This window comes from Lingula anatina, chromosome 1 (genome assembly GCF_051362555.1).
Source record: "Lingula anatina isolate TDL-2025a chromosome 1, LinAna3.0, whole genome shotgun sequence".
In the NCBI taxonomy this organism is placed as follows: Eukaryota; Metazoa; Brachiopoda; class Lingulata; order Lingulida; family Lingulidae; genus Lingula; species Lingula anatina.
In genome coordinates, this window is record NC_141767.1 from 57,896,541 (window position 1) to 57,918,034 (window position 21,494).

Genomic DNA, 21,494 nt, shown 5'->3' on the forward strand with positions numbered 1-21,494 from the left:
CATCACACAGATTATAAAGCATGTTGAATGGCGGTTTATAAATATATTTATTTCTAATTATGTGAAATAAGATCTCACAAACAATGTTGTCTACTGCAGACTTGTAGTACCTGAGAAGACTGGGTTATCTTGTGGCAACAGCAGAATGAATGAAGGAAGGAAAGTAGTGGTCATTTGAATACTTAAATAGGCACTGATGTTACGAAAAAAGCAGTGTTGATACTAAAGGTCGTTAACATGCTGTGAAACCGTTTGGTCCGTAGCAATATATTATCTGTACCTGGGCACAATAAACGAGGAGCTGTCGGTACAAACTGCTTTAAATAAAGTCAGCCATTTACTGATAAACTAACTACTACTAGTAACCAATGACCATGAAGAGCAGTGAAATACAAAATACATGTTTATATCAATAACTATTAATTAAGCGCACACTGTGCCCAGACAAGGTATTACTAAACCATTTATTAAAATATCATTTACAATAAGAAACATACCTGGTCAGCAGTAACAGACAATCTCGAATATTTTTATTGCTTATCTGAGCTTCAAAATGCATAGATTTTTTAAAAAATTATATAAAAATATTGACAAAATAGAAAAGCATTCAGAGGATGCAGACCTCCGCCAAGACAGCTTAAATCTCATTATTTGATTGATTAAAGGGATATTAACTCTTCGTTTTGGCCAAAAAAATGAATTTTCCTGGAGTAAACAATAATTTTCCCATACTTACCAATGGTTAACGAATCCATTTTTACATTCAAAGTTAGTCCCTGGTTTTTTTCTAAAAAAAAATTTTTTTTGTTATAATCTCTTAAGAGATTATAACAGTGTATAGCCATCAATGGAGGTCACGTGGTCTATAGACAAGCTCAAATATCAGAATAATAGCTATAACTGCCGTTTTTGTGGTAAAACAGAATATATTATATTTCTATGAGTTGTTCACAATGTTTTTATTGTGAAATATAAATCTCATACGAAGAGTTATTATCCCTTTAAGTAATGGTTCATCACCATATCTAATCGATTCTAAGTTAGCCAAAGTCTGACCTATCCTAAAACATTCTTCTTGACCCGTTCATAACTGTTTACATAATGTTACTAACAGAAAAACGTAAACATAACCTCCAAGGCGTAATTACCTACTACTCCCATTGCACTAGTCTCAATAGGGAAATCCGTCCCCATTTCCATACATGAACTGGAGTAAAAAAAATGGCAACAATATATAGTAAACGCAGGGTATCTACCGGTAGGCCTAATTACATTTTTGAAATGAATTGAAATTCAAAACGTACATGAAAGGTTTAACTCCATTCATTTAAAATTTAACTCTGTCACCTGCGTGTTGCCATTGACTCTATGGATTTTCATAGGGATATGCTTGACTAAGTTACAGTGTTACTACGTAATCGTAGAATTACATAATATTCACCTTCACCATAAAAATAATGAAATTTGTGTTGCTGTTTAGGCAAAATACCCCTTTCCGACATTCCCAGTTTGCGATTTATGCCCATATCCCAGTTCTGCACCACCACTCAAGAGTATATCTACGCCAGTGCAAAATGAACCTTCCGCTGCAAGAAAAAGACATGCCTCCCCACATTCTTCGGGCGTGCCCATACGCCCAAGTGTCTGGAATTGACAGCAGAAACAACCCCGTCAGAAAACGTTTCGTGTACAGGCGATGTACGTAAAACACCTGTCTTCCAGATAATTTTTTTTTTTTTTTTTTTGCACACTGCAGCCAGCAATTATGTAGGTTTACGTTTTAAATAGATGGTCTGATTGTCCGTGAAATCTGAATTATGCTTATATGATACCATCGTTTTAGATATGACACAAGCGCTCAATTACACTAATGCATACCTGTAAATCTGCTGCTGCCTTGGTGGCGTCTTGAGGATTTTCGGATTGATTCAGAAAAAAATCGAGCATGGGGGTTTTTATGGTGCTTGGTGATATGCTACAAAGTATGAAATAATGTCTGCACAAGATTTCTAGAGGTTTATCAAGCCATAGATAACATAGCGATTTTGTTGAAAAAAAACTGAACGAAATGCTTAGTACGTTTTCTTTTCTATTTATTGCTTTACAGTGTTTCATTTGCTCATGCTTCGAAGGTCTTTTTAGCTTTTTTATTTTTAAAAGAAATTATCAAAATCATGATGGGCATGGTCACCGGGTATTCATCATAATGTTATCTTTCTAACATTTTTGTCTGATTTACTTCAATGCACTGACCTGTTTACTCTAACACCGTGAACGGCTTCATCCACCGCCAAGGACTTAGTCATTGCTAATATGGCACCCTGTGGCAATAAACAAAAAATAAAAAACTAAACTTAGATACTTTTTAATGCATTATACAGCTAATATTGAACACGCCGATAATTATTATTTTGTCTTAACAATAGATATAATGAGGACTTATTACTTTGGTATGACAACCAGTCTTGACCAGTCTTGAATGTCTTGAATGCTCATCAGTTAATTGAAACACTGACTTAGATAAAGTGACATTTTGCTCTACTGTCAGGAGAATGTAGTTTAAGTTCTTTATGAACCTTCGTTGCACCGTACGTCACCGAGCCAGATGCTCCATATTGTCCCACCATGCTGGATACATTTACAATGCTACCATGGCTAGACCGTAGGTGGGGTAAAGCGTGCTGAAAACAAGTTAGAAATACACATAACAACCACGGAAACAAATATGTTTGCAATGAAAAATATCATGACAAAAGCGTCATGTTTGTGAAAATGCGTGATAGAATTAGCTAAAAACTGGTGCGTTGATGCGTCAGCATTCATTATGTTTCTCGGACTGTAAAGCCTGTCATAAATGTGATGACGCATCTGCGCAAAAAAGGGCTGACAGAAAAAGATGATAATCTGCCATCCCAATTAAAGGATTAGAATCTTCTAGTTGCATCATATAATTGCCTGTCACCCACCTTACAAAAAAGAAAATAGCTGACGAGGTTAATGTTGAGCAGTTGTCTAAAATCCTCTGCAGTAAAATCATCTATCATTTTTATATCTGGGTCTGAAATTCAAAGAATTATATCGCGTTAATTTACTTACTTATTTATTGTATTTCATTCCATAAGATCTTTGAGAAAATCCCTTTGCATGATTGCCATATAGGCCTATACAAATGTAGGCACATGTTAGTTGTGAATGGTATACGTACGTGACCCAGCGTTATTGATTAGACAGTCTAGACGCCCAAAGCTTTCAGTTGTTTTCTTCACAACCATCTGAAAGGATATACAAGATTAGTTTTTAATGTAAAAATAGAATTTTTATAATCGTAGGACAATAAACACTATTTTCAATTTTCTATACTGTCATGTAGAATACGATGCAAATGTCCCTACATCCTGTGTAAACAATCACCTTTATCTGTTCCTCGTTAGTGACGTCGCAAGGAATGAACATCGCCTCTCCAACAAGTCTCTGTTCTTCTTCGAAAACCTTCCCCTCACGCTCTAAAATCATGATGCTTTATGTATTAGTATTACTAGTACGTGTGTGTGTGTGTGTGTGTGTGTGTGTGTGTGTCAAGGCTGTAGGCTGCGGGGGGAGGAGGCAGAGATTATTGAGTTTTTCTTTGCGGCGAAGGGAGGGAGTATGTACCGGTATTTATGAAGTGTTAGCCTTTTCCTTTCTCACAGTCTATCAGAAATGTATCAGAAATCTCTTTCTTTTCCTACAGATACCGCCTACATGTAGGTAAGTACCACGGGTGGTATTGTAGTCCTTCAACAGATCCCCCTAGTATTTTTTTCTCAGCAAGCGACCCTGTCTATATACATTTTACAATTAAATTTCTGGTACTAATAATCAGACGCGTGTCATAATTTCGCCATACAACGCCTAAGGTAGGCCTACATGTACATCAATTCTTCATATGAAATATACCTACACTGTATAAGTTAATCCAGCTGTGTACCAGTGCATGTAGTTGCCAGTTTTATCGAAGAAATGTAACACTATTTATGATTTCAACATTTCGATGGGAAAAAATGCTTTTAACTAATACATGAATTCAAATGGGTCATCTGAATACAATGTTCCTTTTTCGATTCGGTTACTGGAAATTAATCCGTGTATAATGCAATTTACAAAAAAAAAAATAGTAGAGGTTTATTTTCTAATTCAAAATCATGTAGGGTGCCTTTGAGGCAAAGCATAAATAAAGGGTACATGTACTTGAAGGGAAACAGGAAGGTTGAAGGTGAAAAAAACCCTCATGGACAATCATTTGAAGTCGATATACAGTAGATGCAGTATTCAGATAAAGTGAAAGATCCACCTACCTAAAATATCACAAAATGCTACTTTTGCCCCATTTTTCACTGAAAATTAGAACAAAAAAGGTCATCAAAGCGTGAAATGGTTGAAACCCCTTCCATCCTAGGACCCACCACCATCAGTTTGGTGGGTCTTAGCCCAGAGAACAATATCCACAGACATCTATAATGGGCTTACATATTCTTATATCTCTGATCTTGCCCAAAAAAAGGAGGAAATAAGAATTCTAAAATGAACAGTTGTTGTCTTTTTAAGTTCTATCAAATTATTTACGTAGTGCACAATATAATAACTAGTGGCACCTGTTAGTACGCCTATTATACACCTTAACTCAGTTTTGTATAATAGACAGCCTAAGCTATTTCTTTTCTGTCGGGGAATACAGTATATAGCTTCGAAGCTTTTATTAAAATTTCACTTGTAACCCACTTGAATTAAAATTCATTGTATAGTATTGTACTGTACTGTCTTGTAATTTAATTAAGAACTATTTTTGGACTACTTCTTCTTAAAGGTGGCAGCATGTGATAATCCTAGCTAATAGGATATAAAAACTGCGCATGCGCCACGCAGATTAAACTAAAAAAAAACAACAGCAAAAACAACCTCTGCTCACGAGAGTTCTACATGAGCTGCATAATAAAGAGTGGAAATCGGTTGTAGGCAGCTACACAGTTGGCAAAATAAACTGTCAAAATAAAAAACTGACACGTACGGTTTAGACGGACACAGTTTCTTTGTTTATTCTTACATGAAGAGGACTCAACCCACTGACAACAGTGGTAATCGACCCGACAGACTCTACCTGTCCCTAAAGTACATGTAAGTGAGCATATACCTACTTACCAAACACCTCGACACACCCCCTTCCGATACCTCTTGCTCCACCAGTCACTAGTACCACCTTATCCTTGTACCGTAACCCGTGGTTCGATATCTCATCTTCGACGAAATTCTTATTTGCCATGGTATAATGTTTGCGTATTATCAAAGCACCACCGGTAAGCGTGCTGTGTCCTCAGGAGACCTTGAATAACCTAGTTTTAATTTCATTGGTTAAGGGTTTCCTCGAAGCACAAAAAGAATAATTCCACCAGGATCACAGCTTTATTAGAGATTCGCAGATATTTCTCTGGATATTCTGTGCACGTTTCTGTAGGTCTACTCCGAGAATTTTGCAAAAAATAGAGTTAAATGACGTCATCAACAAGGTGTCAGACATTTGTATTAATGCAGCATACGCCGTGGCGCTAAATACGAAATCCATAGTTCATTTTTTCATATTTTCTTTTTACATAGCATATAATAACGATTTACCAAAAAATGCGTGTAACCTGTCACCCGACCCAAGACATAAAGAAATGTAGGCCTACGCCCTGAGAGTATTTTCTAGTCGGAGTGATGGAAATTAAGTCTTAAAAATACTGAAGACGCCAGTAAAATCCGATGGTTTTCACTACAGATTCCCATTATTTTTCCGTACATTATTTTGTGATGAGTTTTTGTATTCTCATGGATCCTTCTTCCTGCTGCTACCTTTCAACGGGATTACAGCTTTTGCTTAAGGCCAGAATGATTTAAACAAAAGGTGACAGAGCACACTGCTTTTGAGGATTTTTATATGTGTGTGTGTGTGTGTGTGTGTGTGTGTGTGTGTGTGTGAAATACCGTTTCTAATTGTTTGACATACTTCCATAAATGGAAACAAGATTTCATACAGAATAGAGTTATGGGGATTAATTATTTTTTTATTAAACATAAAAGACAAAGAAAGAAAGAGAACAATATACAATATAAAGAGGGGGCACAGAGATAATATATAGATATTCTATGGACTCCATATTCATTCCTCTTCTTTTACATATATATTCTTTAATGACTTGGCATATACCATGATATATAAGATAATCTGTATTTTGCAAGTTGTATTTTCTATTAAATTCAGGCAGATCTGAAAAATCTCCATCTTTGACTATTATATCACCAATTACCTTTATACATGTACCTTTTTCATACCATCCCTTATTTAACACAGTTTTACCTCCAATTATACCAAAGAGGTTGAGTCAGTAATCCCTTATCTTCTAAAAAATAATGCTTGTTACACATTCCCATGCTTTTAAAACATCATTCCAAAAATCATTATCGCCTTTGTTTATTACTTCCTTGGGGAAAGCATCTCCAAACTATAAGGCACTTGGTAGCGTGTACTCCATACACAATTTAAATATTGATGGCCAAGCATCGCTTTTACTTTTGATTAATCTTCTTATCCATGTACATTTCAGTGCTTAATAATAAATATATTAAACGGAAAACACAAATAGGCCTAACAGCAAAACGTGCGTGGTGACAGCATTCATAAAGTCTGCGTGAGATGCACTCAAGGTGGCACAGACTAACAAAAAGTGAACTATGGATACCATATAAAACGCTATTCAGTAATAACCCTGACTGCTATGATTAACGGCAAGCCAACACAGAGGATACACTCAAAGTCCAATACCCCAAGAACCGACATATTTATTTATTTATTTATTTATTTTTGGGGGAGGGGGGGGGGGTAAATACGTATTTGTGTACATGTAGCTAAATTTATCCGTGTGCAATAATAAAATTATAATATAACATATGAAATATAACACAACATACCATATTATCATAGCAACATAAACCACAAACTACACACATTAGACCAAATGGACAACGTGTTAACACATTACAATATTACTTGAAGGTTAAATCAACGAAATGGAGAAGAAAAACCAATTTCATATGTAACCTCTTCGACGACTTGATGTCATTCACAGTCTTGCTAATCCTTTCAACCAGATATATGTAGAAGAACTTCGAAAGAAGCAATCAAAGTCTATACGGGACAATTTGATCTTCGGCGGACTTCCTGAACATCAAAATGAAAATTCCGAACGAGATGACATAGACTTCTATTTGCAAGAGTCTGAACGAGAAAATGTGGTTGAAATTACGGTACAGATTATGTAGAATAAGTACATACATGTATATTTGTAAATGTCGAGGCCAAGACTTTTAATACTGGTAGAAGAATTTTCAATAAACCATAATCTGGTCCGAGCTCATTCGTTATTTAGATTTCCCGCATTTAATAAGCAGATCACACCACTTATCAATTAGGTCGTTAGACTTCATCGTTGAACTTTGGTCAAGATTATCCCAACATCCATGGCTGGCGCTGTAGAAGTTCCCGGCAAGATGCTTGCTCTCATGAAGAGAGAGGCCGGGGAGTCGTTCAAAATTGAGACTATTCCCGTGCCAAACCCTCAGGGAGACGAAGTCTTAATCAAAGTGGACGCAAACGCAATTTGCGGCTCTGATATCAATTTGTACAGGTGGAACGAGATCGCCAGGGTGATCGCAGCCCTGCCCTTCACCCCTGGCCACGAGACAACGGGTACTGTGGTTAGATGCGGCCCAGAGGCTACGATTAAAGAGGGCCAGAGGGTGTGCGTGGAAAATCATTATTTCTGTGGAAAATGTTATCAGTGCGAACACCAGAATTTTTCGATTTGTCGGAATATGAACCAGTATGGCCACGGGAAGGGGACTCCACACGGGGGCTGCTCTGAGTACAGCATTGTGCCTTCTAAATACTGTTATCAGTTAAAGACAAACATCAGTGAGTATAATGTTTACAAGAGGTCAGGGTCGAACGGAAGTCCCGGACTTTGATTTAGTGGGAATTTTGAAAGTTGACTATTATGTCCAGAAATAATACTGTCTTGCTTCGGATATACATCATTGGCGGATTTAAAATCCTGGATCCGCCCCTGTACATTATTTGTTTTTTTAGATAGCTCCAGAAAAAAGTATAATAAGTTTGAATGAGAAAGAAAACTTAAAATATAATTTCAGAAAAAATGTAAAGACAGCATTGATGTTAATGTTCCTTTTAACCGGACTTCCGTATAAGGAATCTGAAAAATATTTTTTTCAAAAAACGTTATTTGTTTTTTATCTAGGTGAAACAATTATGCCTCTCGATGGAATATGTTGACTGGAGAAATGACCGTTCATATAAATACATGTTTGAGCATATCAGAACATCAATATCTGAAGTTTCATGTTCAAGAATGTGTAATTTAATTTTGTATTTATATACAGGAGTGGGGTGAAACGAGCTCCACTGTCCAAGTTTCAGAAAACGTTTTGTTTGAAAATATTGCCTTGAATTTGACTTGAATAACTTATCGGTAGCTAGGGTTTAGAAGAACATGGTCAGTTACCACAAGTATGTTTATTGTTAGGTCCGGCCGAGGCAGCTTGTCTTGAACCAATGGGCGTGGCACATAATGCCATAGAGAGGTTGGAGGTTGAAGACGAAGATGTTTTGGTCATCGGTTGCGGTCCAATAGGCGTATTGGTTATAGCTGTAGCTAAAGCCATGGGGGCAAGAAGGTGATTTCTCATTTCTCAAATTGAATAACCATCAAATGAAAGTTTTTGTGCACATGTTATTTACCTGCTTTTGTTTATATTTCTTTATCCTTTTACAAAGTATTTTACTGTCCTTCTTGTTTGTAAGAGCATATATTTAATTCAGTGTTATTTTAATTAATTTTTTTTCAAAACAATATTTGATGTTTCAGGGTGTTTGGTGCCGATATAAATCCCCGTCAACTTGACCTAGCAAAACAAATGGGAGCTGATGACGTCATAAATACTTCAGAACATAATTTACGGGACGTCATCATGGAAAAAACTAACGGTAACGGTATAGGAAGAATATGTGAATGCAGCGGTGCTCCTCCCGCAGTGAACACGCTCTGGACCTCTCTTAGGAAGGGTGGAAATGTGGTACTAATAGGACTGCCGAAACAACCTATCCATATCGAGGACCCCCTGACCAATGTTGGTAGGTTAACAGTTACTTTTAGGGTTTTTCTTGCTCTCGATCCTGTATATGGTCATAGAAGTTCATTACCGGATTATAACTTCTGTATAGATGTTACTCGATTAAGTACCTACAAGGCAATCTGACGGAATCGAGAATGAACATCATTCTCCTCTTTAACTGTTAATTAAAACTACTCAGCTAAAGCACGTTATATAATCTTATGCCTTAACGCATTCCCCAATGTCGCCATATTGTAATTGAGACCAGATTAAGTTTTCAGAATTCTTTTTGTCCCTTTAGTTTTTACTTGCATAGAGATTATTTGTAAGCAAATTACTACAGACAGTTTTCTACATATTTCAGTTTTTGGTTTAAATCTAAAATCTTATAAGCCATGGAAACTTGGCCGGTTTGCATTAGTTTCAGTTTTGTTATCATGTTCTTGTAATTAGGAGAAAAGTTTAGTCAAACGCTTATTATTATTATTATTATTATTATTATTATTATTATTATTATTGTTTTTTCTATAGTCTTCAAAGCCGTCCAGATCAGGACTGTCCATGGGCGGTCTTTTAATGACTTTCGTCATACTTGGGAGGAGTGTGAGCGCCTAGTAGCAGAGGGAAAGGTTAAGCTACGTGACGTCATCACGCACGAGTTTCCTATGTCCAAATTCGAAGATGCATTTCAGACCCTGTTCAGTGGAAAAGCTTGCAAGATTGTTATTTACCCTCAGCAGTGAAAATAATTTAAAAATGTAGTTTTGAAAGGAAAGGATTGGGGATAGAAAATGAAGAGTTTTGTTAATTTGTGCTTTGTACATGAAACATTTTATTATTATTATTGTTATTGTCTTAGGGTTTCAATATTTTGTCTTTTGTAAAATGTCTTTGTGCAGGTAATTAAAGTTTTATATCTTTTTAGACCAGTTTGTACCTACTAGGGATGAAAAGAGGAAAAAGTAGAAGCAGTTTAACGGTGTACAATATTAATTATGAAAAGCTGAATAAGATATTTAATATTGATGTTTTTATAGTATAACGCGAATTACACTCTTCTATACAATGCGTTACATAAAGTAGAAATTAAATTTATGAATTTGTATTAATTCAACATTAATCAGGCAAGTTAATGATGGTGTACATAAACAACCTAATAGTACCATTTAAATGAACTTTCAATTTTAGTTAATTTTTATTAAGATACTGGTTTGTACTTTTCTCTTATGATTGTGATCAAAAGTTTTTATGATACCATACATACGTTTTGGCTGGACATCTTTGAAATTAACGGCGTTATGAAAGTAATAAATGCGAAATGTTACATTTTACGTGAAATTACATTCTATATGAATATCAAAAGATATTATGCACAATAAATACATATAGTTGATTGATTTTACTTAATGCTCTTGAAGAACATCAGCGCAGTATTACATTATAAAACGTTTGGCTGTTCGTTTTGTATACCGAGTTCTTCAGCTTGTTGGTTACGATTTTGTGCCAAGTTAAAGCTTTCTTTATTGGAGGGAGAACATCAAATGAAAAAAAGATAAATACGTAAATGAAGAAATGGATTAAATGAAATAAAGTAGAGGGAATTTTAAATAAGATAAAAAAAGAACGAAAACCTTAATTTTGATTGATGACACAACTGCCACGCGGAAACTGCTGCGTTCACGGTGAACAGGAATGCCACGCAGGTTGTATCGGTTATATATTTATTTATGCACAGATTTTCTGTCACACACGTTCATAACTAATTGTATAGGCTTAAGAGTCAAGAGGGCTAGGGGTTTGGTTCTCCCACTTTTTCACCCACGTCAATCATAATCGCAGGAATAAGAAATGCATTTAGAGTGGGGCCCTACCCGTTTCTTTAAACCAATATTACATTTGCTGCGTAATTTTAGAATATCACGTCGCTGACCCAGCTGCATCGATGTCAAATCGCCAAAAAATAGTTTTTGGGGTCAACAAAAAACAATTTTTCAAACTTTGATGGTGATATTTACACTTTCAGTCCTTGTTTATTTTTTTTAAAATCCTACATAATCAAAAATATGTTTGGCTTATTTATATTGTACAATTTTGATCAACATCCACATGAATCCTAGAATCTGTGTTAGGTATGATAAACATTGTCATCACACGATAGCTTGAATAGTTTTCCACTCTAAAACGCCTACTGAATGCATTTCTTTGTCCATTTTGTCTAGGGCACAAAAGACAGTGTGTAAAAAACGTATATAAAAATTTAAAAAAAGCAGTTTGTATAACAGGTTACTCCATTCATTGCCAATGCACCGTGATGTTTAGTGTCAGTCTGATGTTACCCGCATACAGTTAAAGCCCACCTTCCCTTTCTTAGAATAATAGAAATGAAAATTAATATATAAATAGTAGATGATATGTGAAGTTCGCATCTAGTACCTGTAGTAACATAAACAAGATGCTTGCACTTTTAAAGAGAAAGCCTGAGGAATCATTTCATCTGGAGACCATTCCAATTCCAGATCCAAAGGAAGATGAGGTTTTGATCAAGGTGGATGCCACCGGTATTTGCGGTTCTGATATCAATTTGTACAGGTGGAACGACATCGCTAGGGTGATCGCAGCCCTGCCCTTCATCCCTGGCCACGAGACAACGGGTACCGTGGTTAGATGCGGTCCAGAGGCGATGATTAAAGAGGGCCAGAGGGTGTGCGTGGAAAATCATTATTTCTGTGGAAAATGTTACCAGTGCAAACACCAGAATTTTTCGATTTGTCAAAATATGAACCAATATGGCCACGGGAAGGGGACTCCACACGGGGGCTGCTCTGAGTACAGCATTGTGCCTTCTAAATACTGTTATCAGTTAAAGACAGATATCAGTGAGTACATATATGTTCTAATGGCGAATATAATTTATGTATGAATTATCTATACTGAGTGATCCATCCCCATTGCTTTCATGTGCTTTCCATTGCATCGAAATGAATAGTTAATGGCATATCTAACCCGAACAAAGCTGCTCCAAAAATACTGACCGAAAATCCATGCCAAAATTGAAAATCCGTTTTTGAATTGACAACGAATTAAATCAATGTACTACATGTAATATATCCTTTGGATTTTGGTCCTCCCAACACAACGAAGGATGTTTATTTTTGGTCTGTAAATAAAGATTTTTCAAAAAGGCCTTCACAAATTTTATATGATATATTCTTTAGGATAGTACTTTAGCTGTAAAAGAAATGACTACAATTTCAACTGAATCCGGGTCTCCTAAAATTTTGTTTGTAAAGTTTCTATATAATAGGCTACTATATATACCAAGTACATGTATATATAAACTAGAGTACGTTCAAAGAACACAAACTTCTGCTTCCTCTTATGTAAACCTAATAGGTTTGTGGCTATTAACATACCATATTTTTCATAAATTGAATTTTTGTCACCATTTTATAAATTGTTTTGGTGTTGCAACAGTTAGACATAATTACAATATATCTATGTACAGTGTATAGCTACAAATACTTGGATATTCTAGGTCCTGTCGAGGCAGCTTGTCTTGAACCAATGGGCGTAGCACATAATGCAATGGAGAGACTGGAGGTTGAAGATGAAGACGTTTTGGTCATTGGTTGCGGACCCATCGGTAATCTAGCCATAGCTTTGGCCAAAACGATGGGTGCTAAAAGGTGTGGTTAATACAGTGACTTATGTCGTCGTATAGTACATTTGTTGTTTTGCAGGTCATATGTTGTCAGACAATTAAACTATTTTTTGCTTGTCTTTAATGTGGCGTGCTAGTGAACTCGCAACAATTTTCAAATATAATTTTAACTAAAACAATCACCTACAAACCAAAGAAATATCGTATGTATAATTCCCAACACCAGTAAGAAATGAACTCCGCAGAGAAGAAACAAAAGTTAACCTGAATTGTCGAACGAAAGAGAGTTTGGTATACATGTATATGGTACTCATAGGACAATTCTGTATACATTTTATTACAGTACATTGCTGGTCTATGTTTTTGATTAGCATAAATGCTTATACTTTAATGACTTTTCAACAATTTTGATTTTGCAGGGTTTTTGGTGCAGACATAAAGCCACAACGTCTTCAATTGGCGAAACAGATGGGTGCAGACGACATAGTTAACTCTTCAGAGCAGGATTTGCATGACGTCATTATGAAGAAAACTGAAGGCAATGGGATCGGAAGAATATGTGAATGTAGCGGTGCCCCCGAAGTTGTAAACGCGATGTGGACTTTTCTTAGGAAAGCTGGGAAGGTCGTTCTTGTGGCAATACCGAAGGAACAAATTCTAATTAAGGAGCCACTCACCAATATCAGTAAGAGCTATTTTTGTTTATATTACGCATAGAAATTTTAACACTTGGTATTTTGGCATTTTTATTTGAAAACTCATAATTATATTTACTTTAGGCACCCTCCCTGACGTCACGAATAAAATTATAAATGATAAGTAGGCCTAAGTTAGGCGTGCAGACAAAATCGTCAGTCACACAAAATATGAGACTATCCAGGCAAGCCCACATTTCGGAGTTGTATGCGTGTTTTACATGACATCTAGAACGTGTTTGATGGGTCCTCGATGTACCAAAAAAGGTCATTATTTTCGAGCCTTTGAAGGCTTTATTTGATTACATGGTAAGATAAGTGTTGAGTAAATTCATGTCTTATTTTGCACTGCTGTCATTTTTAAATATATTTTCAATCAAAGTAGCATACATACAAAAAATTAGAATTCACACCTTAAGCAAGTACAGGGTGACCCCCCCCCCCCCCCCAAAAAAAAAAAAAAAAAAAAAAAAAGAATCCATACAAATTTTACTAAATCCTACAAAAGTCCATCAAATTTTAAGTTCACCAATCATTTGAGGGTTGTTCTGGAGCACTTTATACCCTTTATACTTTATACCCCCACTTTATACCCCTACATAAAAAATCTGGGGGGTTCAAGTCCGGTGAATGCCGTGCTCACTCAATATCACACTTCCTGCTGATCAGTCTCTCCTAAAATCGCCATGTGGCAGTGCTGAGGAAGTTTTGGACATCACTGGAACGATTCAGAGGGATAGTTCAAGATGGGCTGTGGTTCCAGCAAGACAGGGCCAACCCCGCACATCAATGACTCCCTAGCCTAAATAAAAGAGCGATCTGAGGAGTGACTGATCAGCAGAAAATGTGACGTTGAGTGACCACTGCATTCACCGGACTTGAACCTGTCTAGATTTTTATCTGTGGGGGTATCTCAAAGATAATATGTACCAAAACAACTCTCAAATGATTGGTGAACTGTGAGGAGAATCACAGCAAAATTCAGGAAAATCTCCAGGGAGGAATGTGTTTGAAATTTTTTCACGACATTTGCAAGTGTACATCCAATGCCTCGGAGGCCATTTGGAGCATATTTTTAAAAAAGAACATAACTTTTATGCAAAGCGACCAAGATAACTGAAACTTTGGGGAAAGATCATAAACATACAGAAGTTTAAGTTCAGCAAATTTCGAAATTCGATGGACCTTTGTTGGGTTTAATAAATTTTTTTTTATTTATTTTTTTTTTTGGGGGGGGGCACCCTGTACGTAGTTATTGTAAATACAGTAATAGAGAAAACATTTTTTTTCAAGTTTTGAAGGCAATCGAAATCAAGACAATTCATGGTCGATCGTTCAATTTCTATCATACTTGGCATGAGTGCGAGCGCTTGGTGGCAGAGGGGAAGGTCAAGCTACGTGACGTCATCACTCACGAGTTTCCTATGTCCAAATTTGAAGACGCATTTGACTATCTGAAAAGAGAAGAAGCATGCAAGATTGTGATCTACCCTGGAAAGTAGAGCTTTTCAAGTTGTGTTTCGAGGCCCGTTTTCCTTTTTTGAGAGACAAAATCTGTAGTTTTATGCTTCAGCTAGATGTTTATGGATAATTTCAAGAAAAACCTTGTGATATGATCTTGGGTAATTTTTGGCATATGAAACTACTGTGTTTTACTTGAATGTACGAATGTGTAGGTTTATTGCTTAAAAATTATATTATATTATATTATATTATATTATATTATATTATATTATATTATATTATATTATATTATATTATATTATATTATCGATGTACTGCACTTCCGTACATTATTTTACTGTGAGCGCTGCTTGATGGTTTGTGTTTTGTTGTTTGATATAACGTTAACTTTTGAGTGGACATTTGTAATCTGTAAAATTTTCTGTTACGGTTTAAGTAAATCAAATTTGCATTTATTCCGCTAGGATTTCGCTTGTTGATGCCACTGTAATAACGAAGAAAACAACTTTACTTTGTTAGCAGCAACAACCTTACAAATGTTTCTATCAAGTTTCCCCCTAAGATGCCCGCTTGCAATATAACAAAGGTTGGAATATAAGGTAGAAAAACAAAACAAAAGAAAAACATAATCAGATACTATTTTACAAAAGTAAACGAGACCAAAGCTATTTTAAAACTAGATAGGGGTGAAGAAGAGGTTTCACAAATAGTGGAGAAGGAGAAATTTCATAATATGTTAAAATATGATATACTACATTTTGTCTCCCTTAACAGTTTTATATATATATATATATATATATATATATATATATATATATATATATATATATATAACTGTTATATATATACGATTGCAGAAAGCCGATAGTATTTTTGCAAAAAAGAAAAAGTTAAAGGACCTACAGTTTCATTGAGCAAATATATTTAAATGCACATTGAGCAATTACATTTTGAGAGCGGTAAGTTGTATTATTATCATCTCCAGGTTGTTAATGTTTCTCTGTAAAACAGTAAGGTCTGCACGAAACCCACCAGCAAGTTTAGCATTCTACTGGTTGGTCTTTATACTTTTATACTTTTTATACAAAATCATGCTCACTTTGTCTTTCTTTAAATATCGCGGCAGTACAATAATGTGAGCATTTAGTATGGTATTGAATATGTGTTGGTGCTTGCTACAATCTAGACATTAAAATCTCCGTTGTGCTTTCCAATTTATAGTTCAAATTGGATTACTCGAAATAGTGCGCAGAATTACACACAAAGTAAAAGTACATATCGTTATTTAAATGCCGTAAATGAGGAAATTTACGTTGTCCTTGGGCCAGGCGAATTAGGCGGGTTTTGTGTTGCCCATTCTACATCCTCGTTAGCTTCTGGGACAATGTTGTCTAGAGCCGTTTTGGCAGATTTGGCAGATTTTGAAGAAGCGGTTGTTCGTCTTTCCATCCTAGATGATCGGATTCTAAAATATTCATCTAAATCGCTGTGAGCACCAATATCAGAATACAAAGTCCCGGACCGTCTGTCACGTGACCTTGGTCTATTCATTTCCTCCATCAGTTGTAATATGGACGTGTCTGAGTGAGCTTTAGTTTGCTTTGCTAGTACCGTAGACACCTGCATATCTTGCTGTCCGGGAGAATATAATTGGTTAAAATTCACATAACTATCCACGTGTTCAAATTGGTACTTAAAGTTGCCAAAGGCAGTTGGTCGTTTGTTCTTGTTAATGTTTTTGTATGGGTTTAGGTAATTTCTCCTCTGCATGAACTGGGTGTTATGTCGTAATTTAACATTATGCCCTTGCATCGATGAAGAGGAATCCCTTGGTTGCCGAATATTCAAACAAGCTTGTAGTTTATCTATATCTGTAGGTTTCTCTGCTTTGATAGAACGCTTCATTCGTTTGGGGAAACGTCTGTATGAGCTGTACTCTGTACTCGTTTCGAAGTCGCTCGTGCTTGGTCCAAGATAAACCCCAGCGATTTCTAACTCCCTTCCGTGGTTTATCCTAGAAACATGTGGCTCTGAAAGACCTTGAGGAGTGGGTATAGATGTCAGCGAAGGAAGATTTAATACTTTAAACGGCTGATTCCCTGTTGTGTACTTTCCTTTTTGGTTACCACTTAGATTACCATCTTCTTGTGCTGCTGGTCTCGGTAAATGCATTGAGGACGTAGTCTTTGAACGCGTTAAATAATCATGCCCAGGATGTGAAACGGTAGTCCCCGTTATTACGAAATCTTGTACTCCCATATTGTCTTTTGGATTTTTTCTTGTCACTGAAATCTTCTTGCCGTAAAACCCAGTGCGATTGTTCAGTGGATTAAGCAACACATCCGTGGGGCCGGTGCCAACGGGTTCAAGAGCTACGTCTTCCATGTCAAAGAATATGTTTGGATCAAAAGCCCCTTGTGTAAAAGGACGTTCATTGCCTTGTCGCGGTCTTAAGTCTCCTTTACGCGGAACAGGATTACCGTGCACTTTTAGTCGTTCTATTGCCGTGGCCATCTTGTAAAGGTGAGCTAAAACTATGATTGAGCGGTGCAATACTTGCACTGTTATCAGTACTTTGCAATAGCGATGAGTTTCTCTGTTTAATTCATGACATTTTCGATCGATTTTGTCCGTCAAATGTTCAACACTGGAACATCACGATCTACATACAAATTCATCCTGTCCATTCTTTAAAGATTCGATATCAATAACTTGCGGACGGCAATGATGGATAAAAAGTGATGGAACAATTTTAACTTGTCGATTTGTTGTTTGCAAATCGTAGATTCTGCTGAATATGAAACAAAGATGGATGTAATTATTTGCTTCCTTTGTTGATTTCCCAGCATTCCCGTTGTCCACAGCGCATTGCGTGTGACAGTGATATTTTAGATGCCGGATGCTAAAATCTTGTATGGTTCCTTCTTGGAAGAAAATTTAGATAGTCTGAACAGAAGATGGAGAATGTCTCTTCGCTGTGTGAATGAATTATATGCAGACGAGAGACGAGACGGCAAGCATACACCTATGTAAAACAGAAATAAAACTTCTATAAATACCATAACTAAATGCAGAAAAATAGATATCAACAATTATTCCAATTAATTAGCATTAAAATACACCAGTTGTTATTGTTTCATACGGCACCTCAATTCGAAATCTGTGCGTAGGCCATGTTTCAAAACATGATACCAATTCCACAGTCAGTAATACCGCTTGTCGACACAAAAAGCCTAGGTAAACAAGGTGTCTTAACATAAGCCAGTCTGATCGCAAGTGAAAAGTTCATCACTCAGTTCAGTTATAATCTGTTATTCGTTTCCACCAAAGCAATACCGTGAGATTAGTTCATGTTGAGACTTACTCATTACAGTTTTTACGTAGGTTTTAAAACAATGTCACTCTGGGACCAAAATTATAATAATAATGGCCAGAGCGTCCAATTCAAGACCATGCAGTGCTCGGAGTAATACGTACAGGTGTATTTCTCCATACATGGAGAAGTGAAGATATAAACTACACCTATTCATGTGTATTCCTAGAGCATCTGTTATCTCTGATAATTTTTTCTGTAATTAAGTATTTTGCACCAAAACCTCTTGAGACATTTCTCCTAAAAATTTGACAATTTACCTTGTACTGCGGTACATAAGTTCTCTGTCATAAATAAAATCAATCCCCACGATATTGTTTCAAAATCCGTAGGAAATGACCACATTAATTCCATACAATTGTTTGCATGAACAAGGACAAAGTAATGAACTGCATGATTGAAAACAATTGTTTGATTGATTTTAGTTGTTTCCGATGTTTGCATTAGCAACCCCATTTTGTGGACTACGTAACACGCCCGCGCTGCTTGTTATAAGGAGGGTTGTTTTGATCGTATATTTTCTGTTTAATCAACGTTAATGAATGGTAGTACACGTCAATAACTCAGTCACAAGGTCAACCCTATTGATATTGAAAACTTGTTTATGATATATTTTGCGAATACAATTCTTCTGAAGAAAATAGGGAATCATAAATAACCATTTGTGATATATTATGTACCAATCGCGTCTTTTTGCCAAAAACATTGAAATAAAAGAAAAACAATGTCAATCAAGTTCAGTTCATAGTGTGCAAATTTTTGTGCAAATTGTTCTCGTTTTCTAAGTTGCAATTATGTTGATTCTTACAAATGCTTGTATCAGTTTGAGCAACTTTTGAAAGTCACCTTTTCACTGTATGTGTATGGAATACATGTATGAATACAGATCATTAAAACCCAATACGACACGAGAGTGCAGAAGGAGTCGGGGATGGGGGGGGGGGGGGGGGATTGAGCGATGAAATCTACCCACACAGCTGTCACTTTAAACATATCATATAAGTTTTTAGCTATTTTTTTTCTTTTTTTATCAGTAAGACTTCTCAATTAACAAGACAGCTAGCTCTTTGACTAACGTTTGCCTCTTTGCCTAACGTTGTTAGTTCGTGTTCTATCGTTGTACGCTTCTGAACATGAAATTTCTTACTAGTGTCATTCTATTATATATGATAATATGATATACATGTGCATTGCTAGAACTTTGATATTGACAGCTACTTTTTCCTGAATAATTTTGGAAAGATAGATAACACTAGCTAGATAAACTAATATATTATAGGTTTTGCTAAGATGGACCACCACGATCAAACCTGAGACGGATATCACAGCGTCAACAAATGTTTATAGATGTAACTTACCCTCTTAAAAATAGCATCAAGTGCAACATTTCATAAAGAACATCAAATATTTTCTCTTACGAAAAAAAATATCAGATTCAAAGTGATGAAATCTTAACCACATACACTTACCTTAAATAAGAAAACAGTTCAAAACTTCCTAAATATGCAATTGCAATCTAACGCTATCCCACTCTGTGGTCTAATTTGCGAAATGACTAAGTTTGTCTTTCCGTAATTGAACATATTTTGTCAAGAATAAAAAGTTGTCATGCATGATTTCTAACGACCACCTGAGACGCCAGTCGACAACAATAATACAGACGTTAATATACTGCAACCCAAACGAATATAGATATCCAGCTATAGTACAGGACATTATCAAATAAAGGTCCAACTCACGGGCATGAAAATATTTACCTTTCAGCTATCATAATATGTCAACACAGTTATCTGACGCGCGCTTGAAGACGCAGCAGGCTCCTTCTTCTCGACTCTTTTTCTGACTCCGTTTGCTTTAGAGACGTCTGAGTTCGCTTAATCATACCCCCAGAATGGAGGACTACAATAAAGTTAGTACCTTTGTGTACACATATTTTATGCCTGATATTGTGCAACCAGTACAACACAGGTGCATTGTGGCAGAAAGATGTGGGTTTGCACGGTGAGACCTTTGATCCACTTTATTTCATCAATTAAAATATTTCTATCCAAGCCCGTGTGCATTGTTGGTTGTTTAAGTTCTAAACACAAACGCTTACATTTTCCTTACTAAGCACGTCGAAATGGACAACAAATTAGGTTCTTAGTCTGGGCACCGCTTCGTTTGATGTGCAAATAATGCTTATTTTGTGTGCGTTCGTTCATTGTTAATTAAGTTGTAGTTTCACGTGCTAACTGAAAGACACAACAAAAATGCTACTGATAGTGTTACAACTTTAAGTCGACATCTTACAAGTTTTACCATATTTTATCTAAAATCAGTCTATTTTCATCTCTACAAGGTATTTGAAAGAAATATTGGTCAGTTAGACAACGAAAATATATATAACAAACAACACTAGGTCGGACATAACGGATTATGGTCACCGCGTCCTTATCAACACAAACTTATTGTATTTTAAGATCATAACAATTTTGACCACGTCAGTTTTAGAAAAAGTAGATAGTAGTTCAAAATAATACATCAGTCTAAATATGAATGACGTTTTTTTTTTTTGTATCAAATTTCTATAGAAACATTGAAATGCGTTTAAAATATTCTACGTTGAGGTTTTCATTTGTCGTGGGCTCAACATTTTAAGCAACTGATACAGTTTATGTAGAATGAATGTAATAAATATGACTGTAATACTCGTAGCGTTCTGTTATAAATTTGAGAAATCCTTCGTAAAATCAAATGGATGACACACAAGGAAACCTTTTTGGAAAATGAGACTTTATATTTGAAGAACCGAATTATAAATAAATAAATAAATAAATAAATAAATAAATAAATAAATAAATATAGTAAAATGGACTCAAAAAATATTCATTTTCATCTGAGACCCCAAACTGTACATTGGTTTTTGGTCTCCATCTGTCCTATTAGAAGAACCGAATTGCACACAAAAAATAAAGAAAATGAATACAGATTGATGGATTCAATAAATCTTCATTTTCAATCAAGGCTCTTAGTCTACATGCAAGTTCATTTTTTTTACAGACGGCATCTGCTTCCACGAGTGCTTTTGCGCTAAACAAAAGCTCTCTCCATACAAAGG

The 21,494-nt window shown here is 35.9% G+C and overlaps 4 protein-coding genes across 6 annotated transcripts; 2 read left to right on the forward strand and 2 right to left on the reverse strand.

The window, feature by feature from the left end:
• Positions 1-28: 28 nt before the first annotated feature.
• Positions 29-5,503, reverse strand: LOC106178027 (L-fucose dehydrogenase). Of its 2 annotated transcripts, XM_013561023.2 has the most exons (10): positions 5,176-5,503; positions 4,335-4,373; positions 3,412-3,503; positions 3,206-3,272; positions 2,967-3,058; positions 2,577-2,681; positions 2,254-2,321; positions 1,879-1,975; positions 1,442-1,644; positions 29-1,207 (listed from the first exon to the last, which is right to left on the reverse strand). In XM_013561023.2, exons 1-9 carry the CDS (start codon positions 5,294-5,296, stop codon positions 1,477-1,479), a joined length of 849 nt encoding a protein of 282 aa, XP_013416477.1. In that variant the 5' UTR covers positions 5,297-5,503; the 3' UTR covers positions 29-1,207; positions 1,442-1,476. The 2 variants fall into 2 exon arrangements, with proteins under 2 accessions (XP_013416477.1, XP_013416475.1); XM_013561021.2 differs by having other exon boundaries at positions 29-1,644; positions 5,176-5,502.
• Positions 5,504-6,912: 1,409 nt separating this feature from the next.
• On the forward strand, positions 6,913-10,594 carry LOC106178076 (uncharacterized). The gene is made up of 4 exons (XM_013561096.2): positions 6,913-7,984; positions 8,613-8,763; positions 8,955-9,220; positions 9,733-10,594. Exons 1-4 carry the CDS (start codon positions 7,531-7,533, stop codon positions 9,942-9,944), a joined length of 1,083 nt encoding a protein of 360 aa, XP_013416550.1. The 5' UTR covers positions 6,913-7,530; the 3' UTR covers positions 9,945-10,594.
• A 1,000-nt stretch (positions 10,595-11,594) lies between these two features.
• On the forward strand, positions 11,595-15,619 carry LOC106178082 (uncharacterized). The gene is made up of 4 exons (XM_013561108.2): positions 11,595-12,077; positions 12,737-12,887; positions 13,282-13,547; positions 14,851-15,619. Exons 1-4 carry the CDS (start codon positions 11,654-11,656, stop codon positions 15,057-15,059), a joined length of 1,050 nt encoding a protein of 349 aa, XP_013416562.2. The 5' UTR covers positions 11,595-11,653; the 3' UTR covers positions 15,060-15,619.
• Positions 15,620-15,926: 307 nt separating this feature from the next.
• On the reverse strand, positions 15,927-20,361 carry LOC106178073 (uncharacterized). Of its 2 annotated transcripts, none has more exons than XM_013561092.3 (2): positions 20,152-20,361; positions 15,927-18,046 (listed from the first exon to the last, which is right to left on the reverse strand). In XM_013561092.3, exon 2 carries the CDS (start codon positions 17,533-17,535, stop codon positions 16,330-16,332), a length of 1,206 nt encoding a protein of 401 aa, XP_013416546.1. In that variant the 5' UTR covers positions 17,536-18,046; positions 20,152-20,361; the 3' UTR covers positions 15,927-16,329. The 2 variants fall into 2 exon arrangements, with proteins under 2 accessions (XP_013416546.1, XP_013416547.1); XM_013561093.2 differs by lacking the exon at positions 20,152-20,361 and adding an exon at positions 19,864-20,127.
• Positions 20,362-21,494: the final 1,133 nt, after the last annotated feature.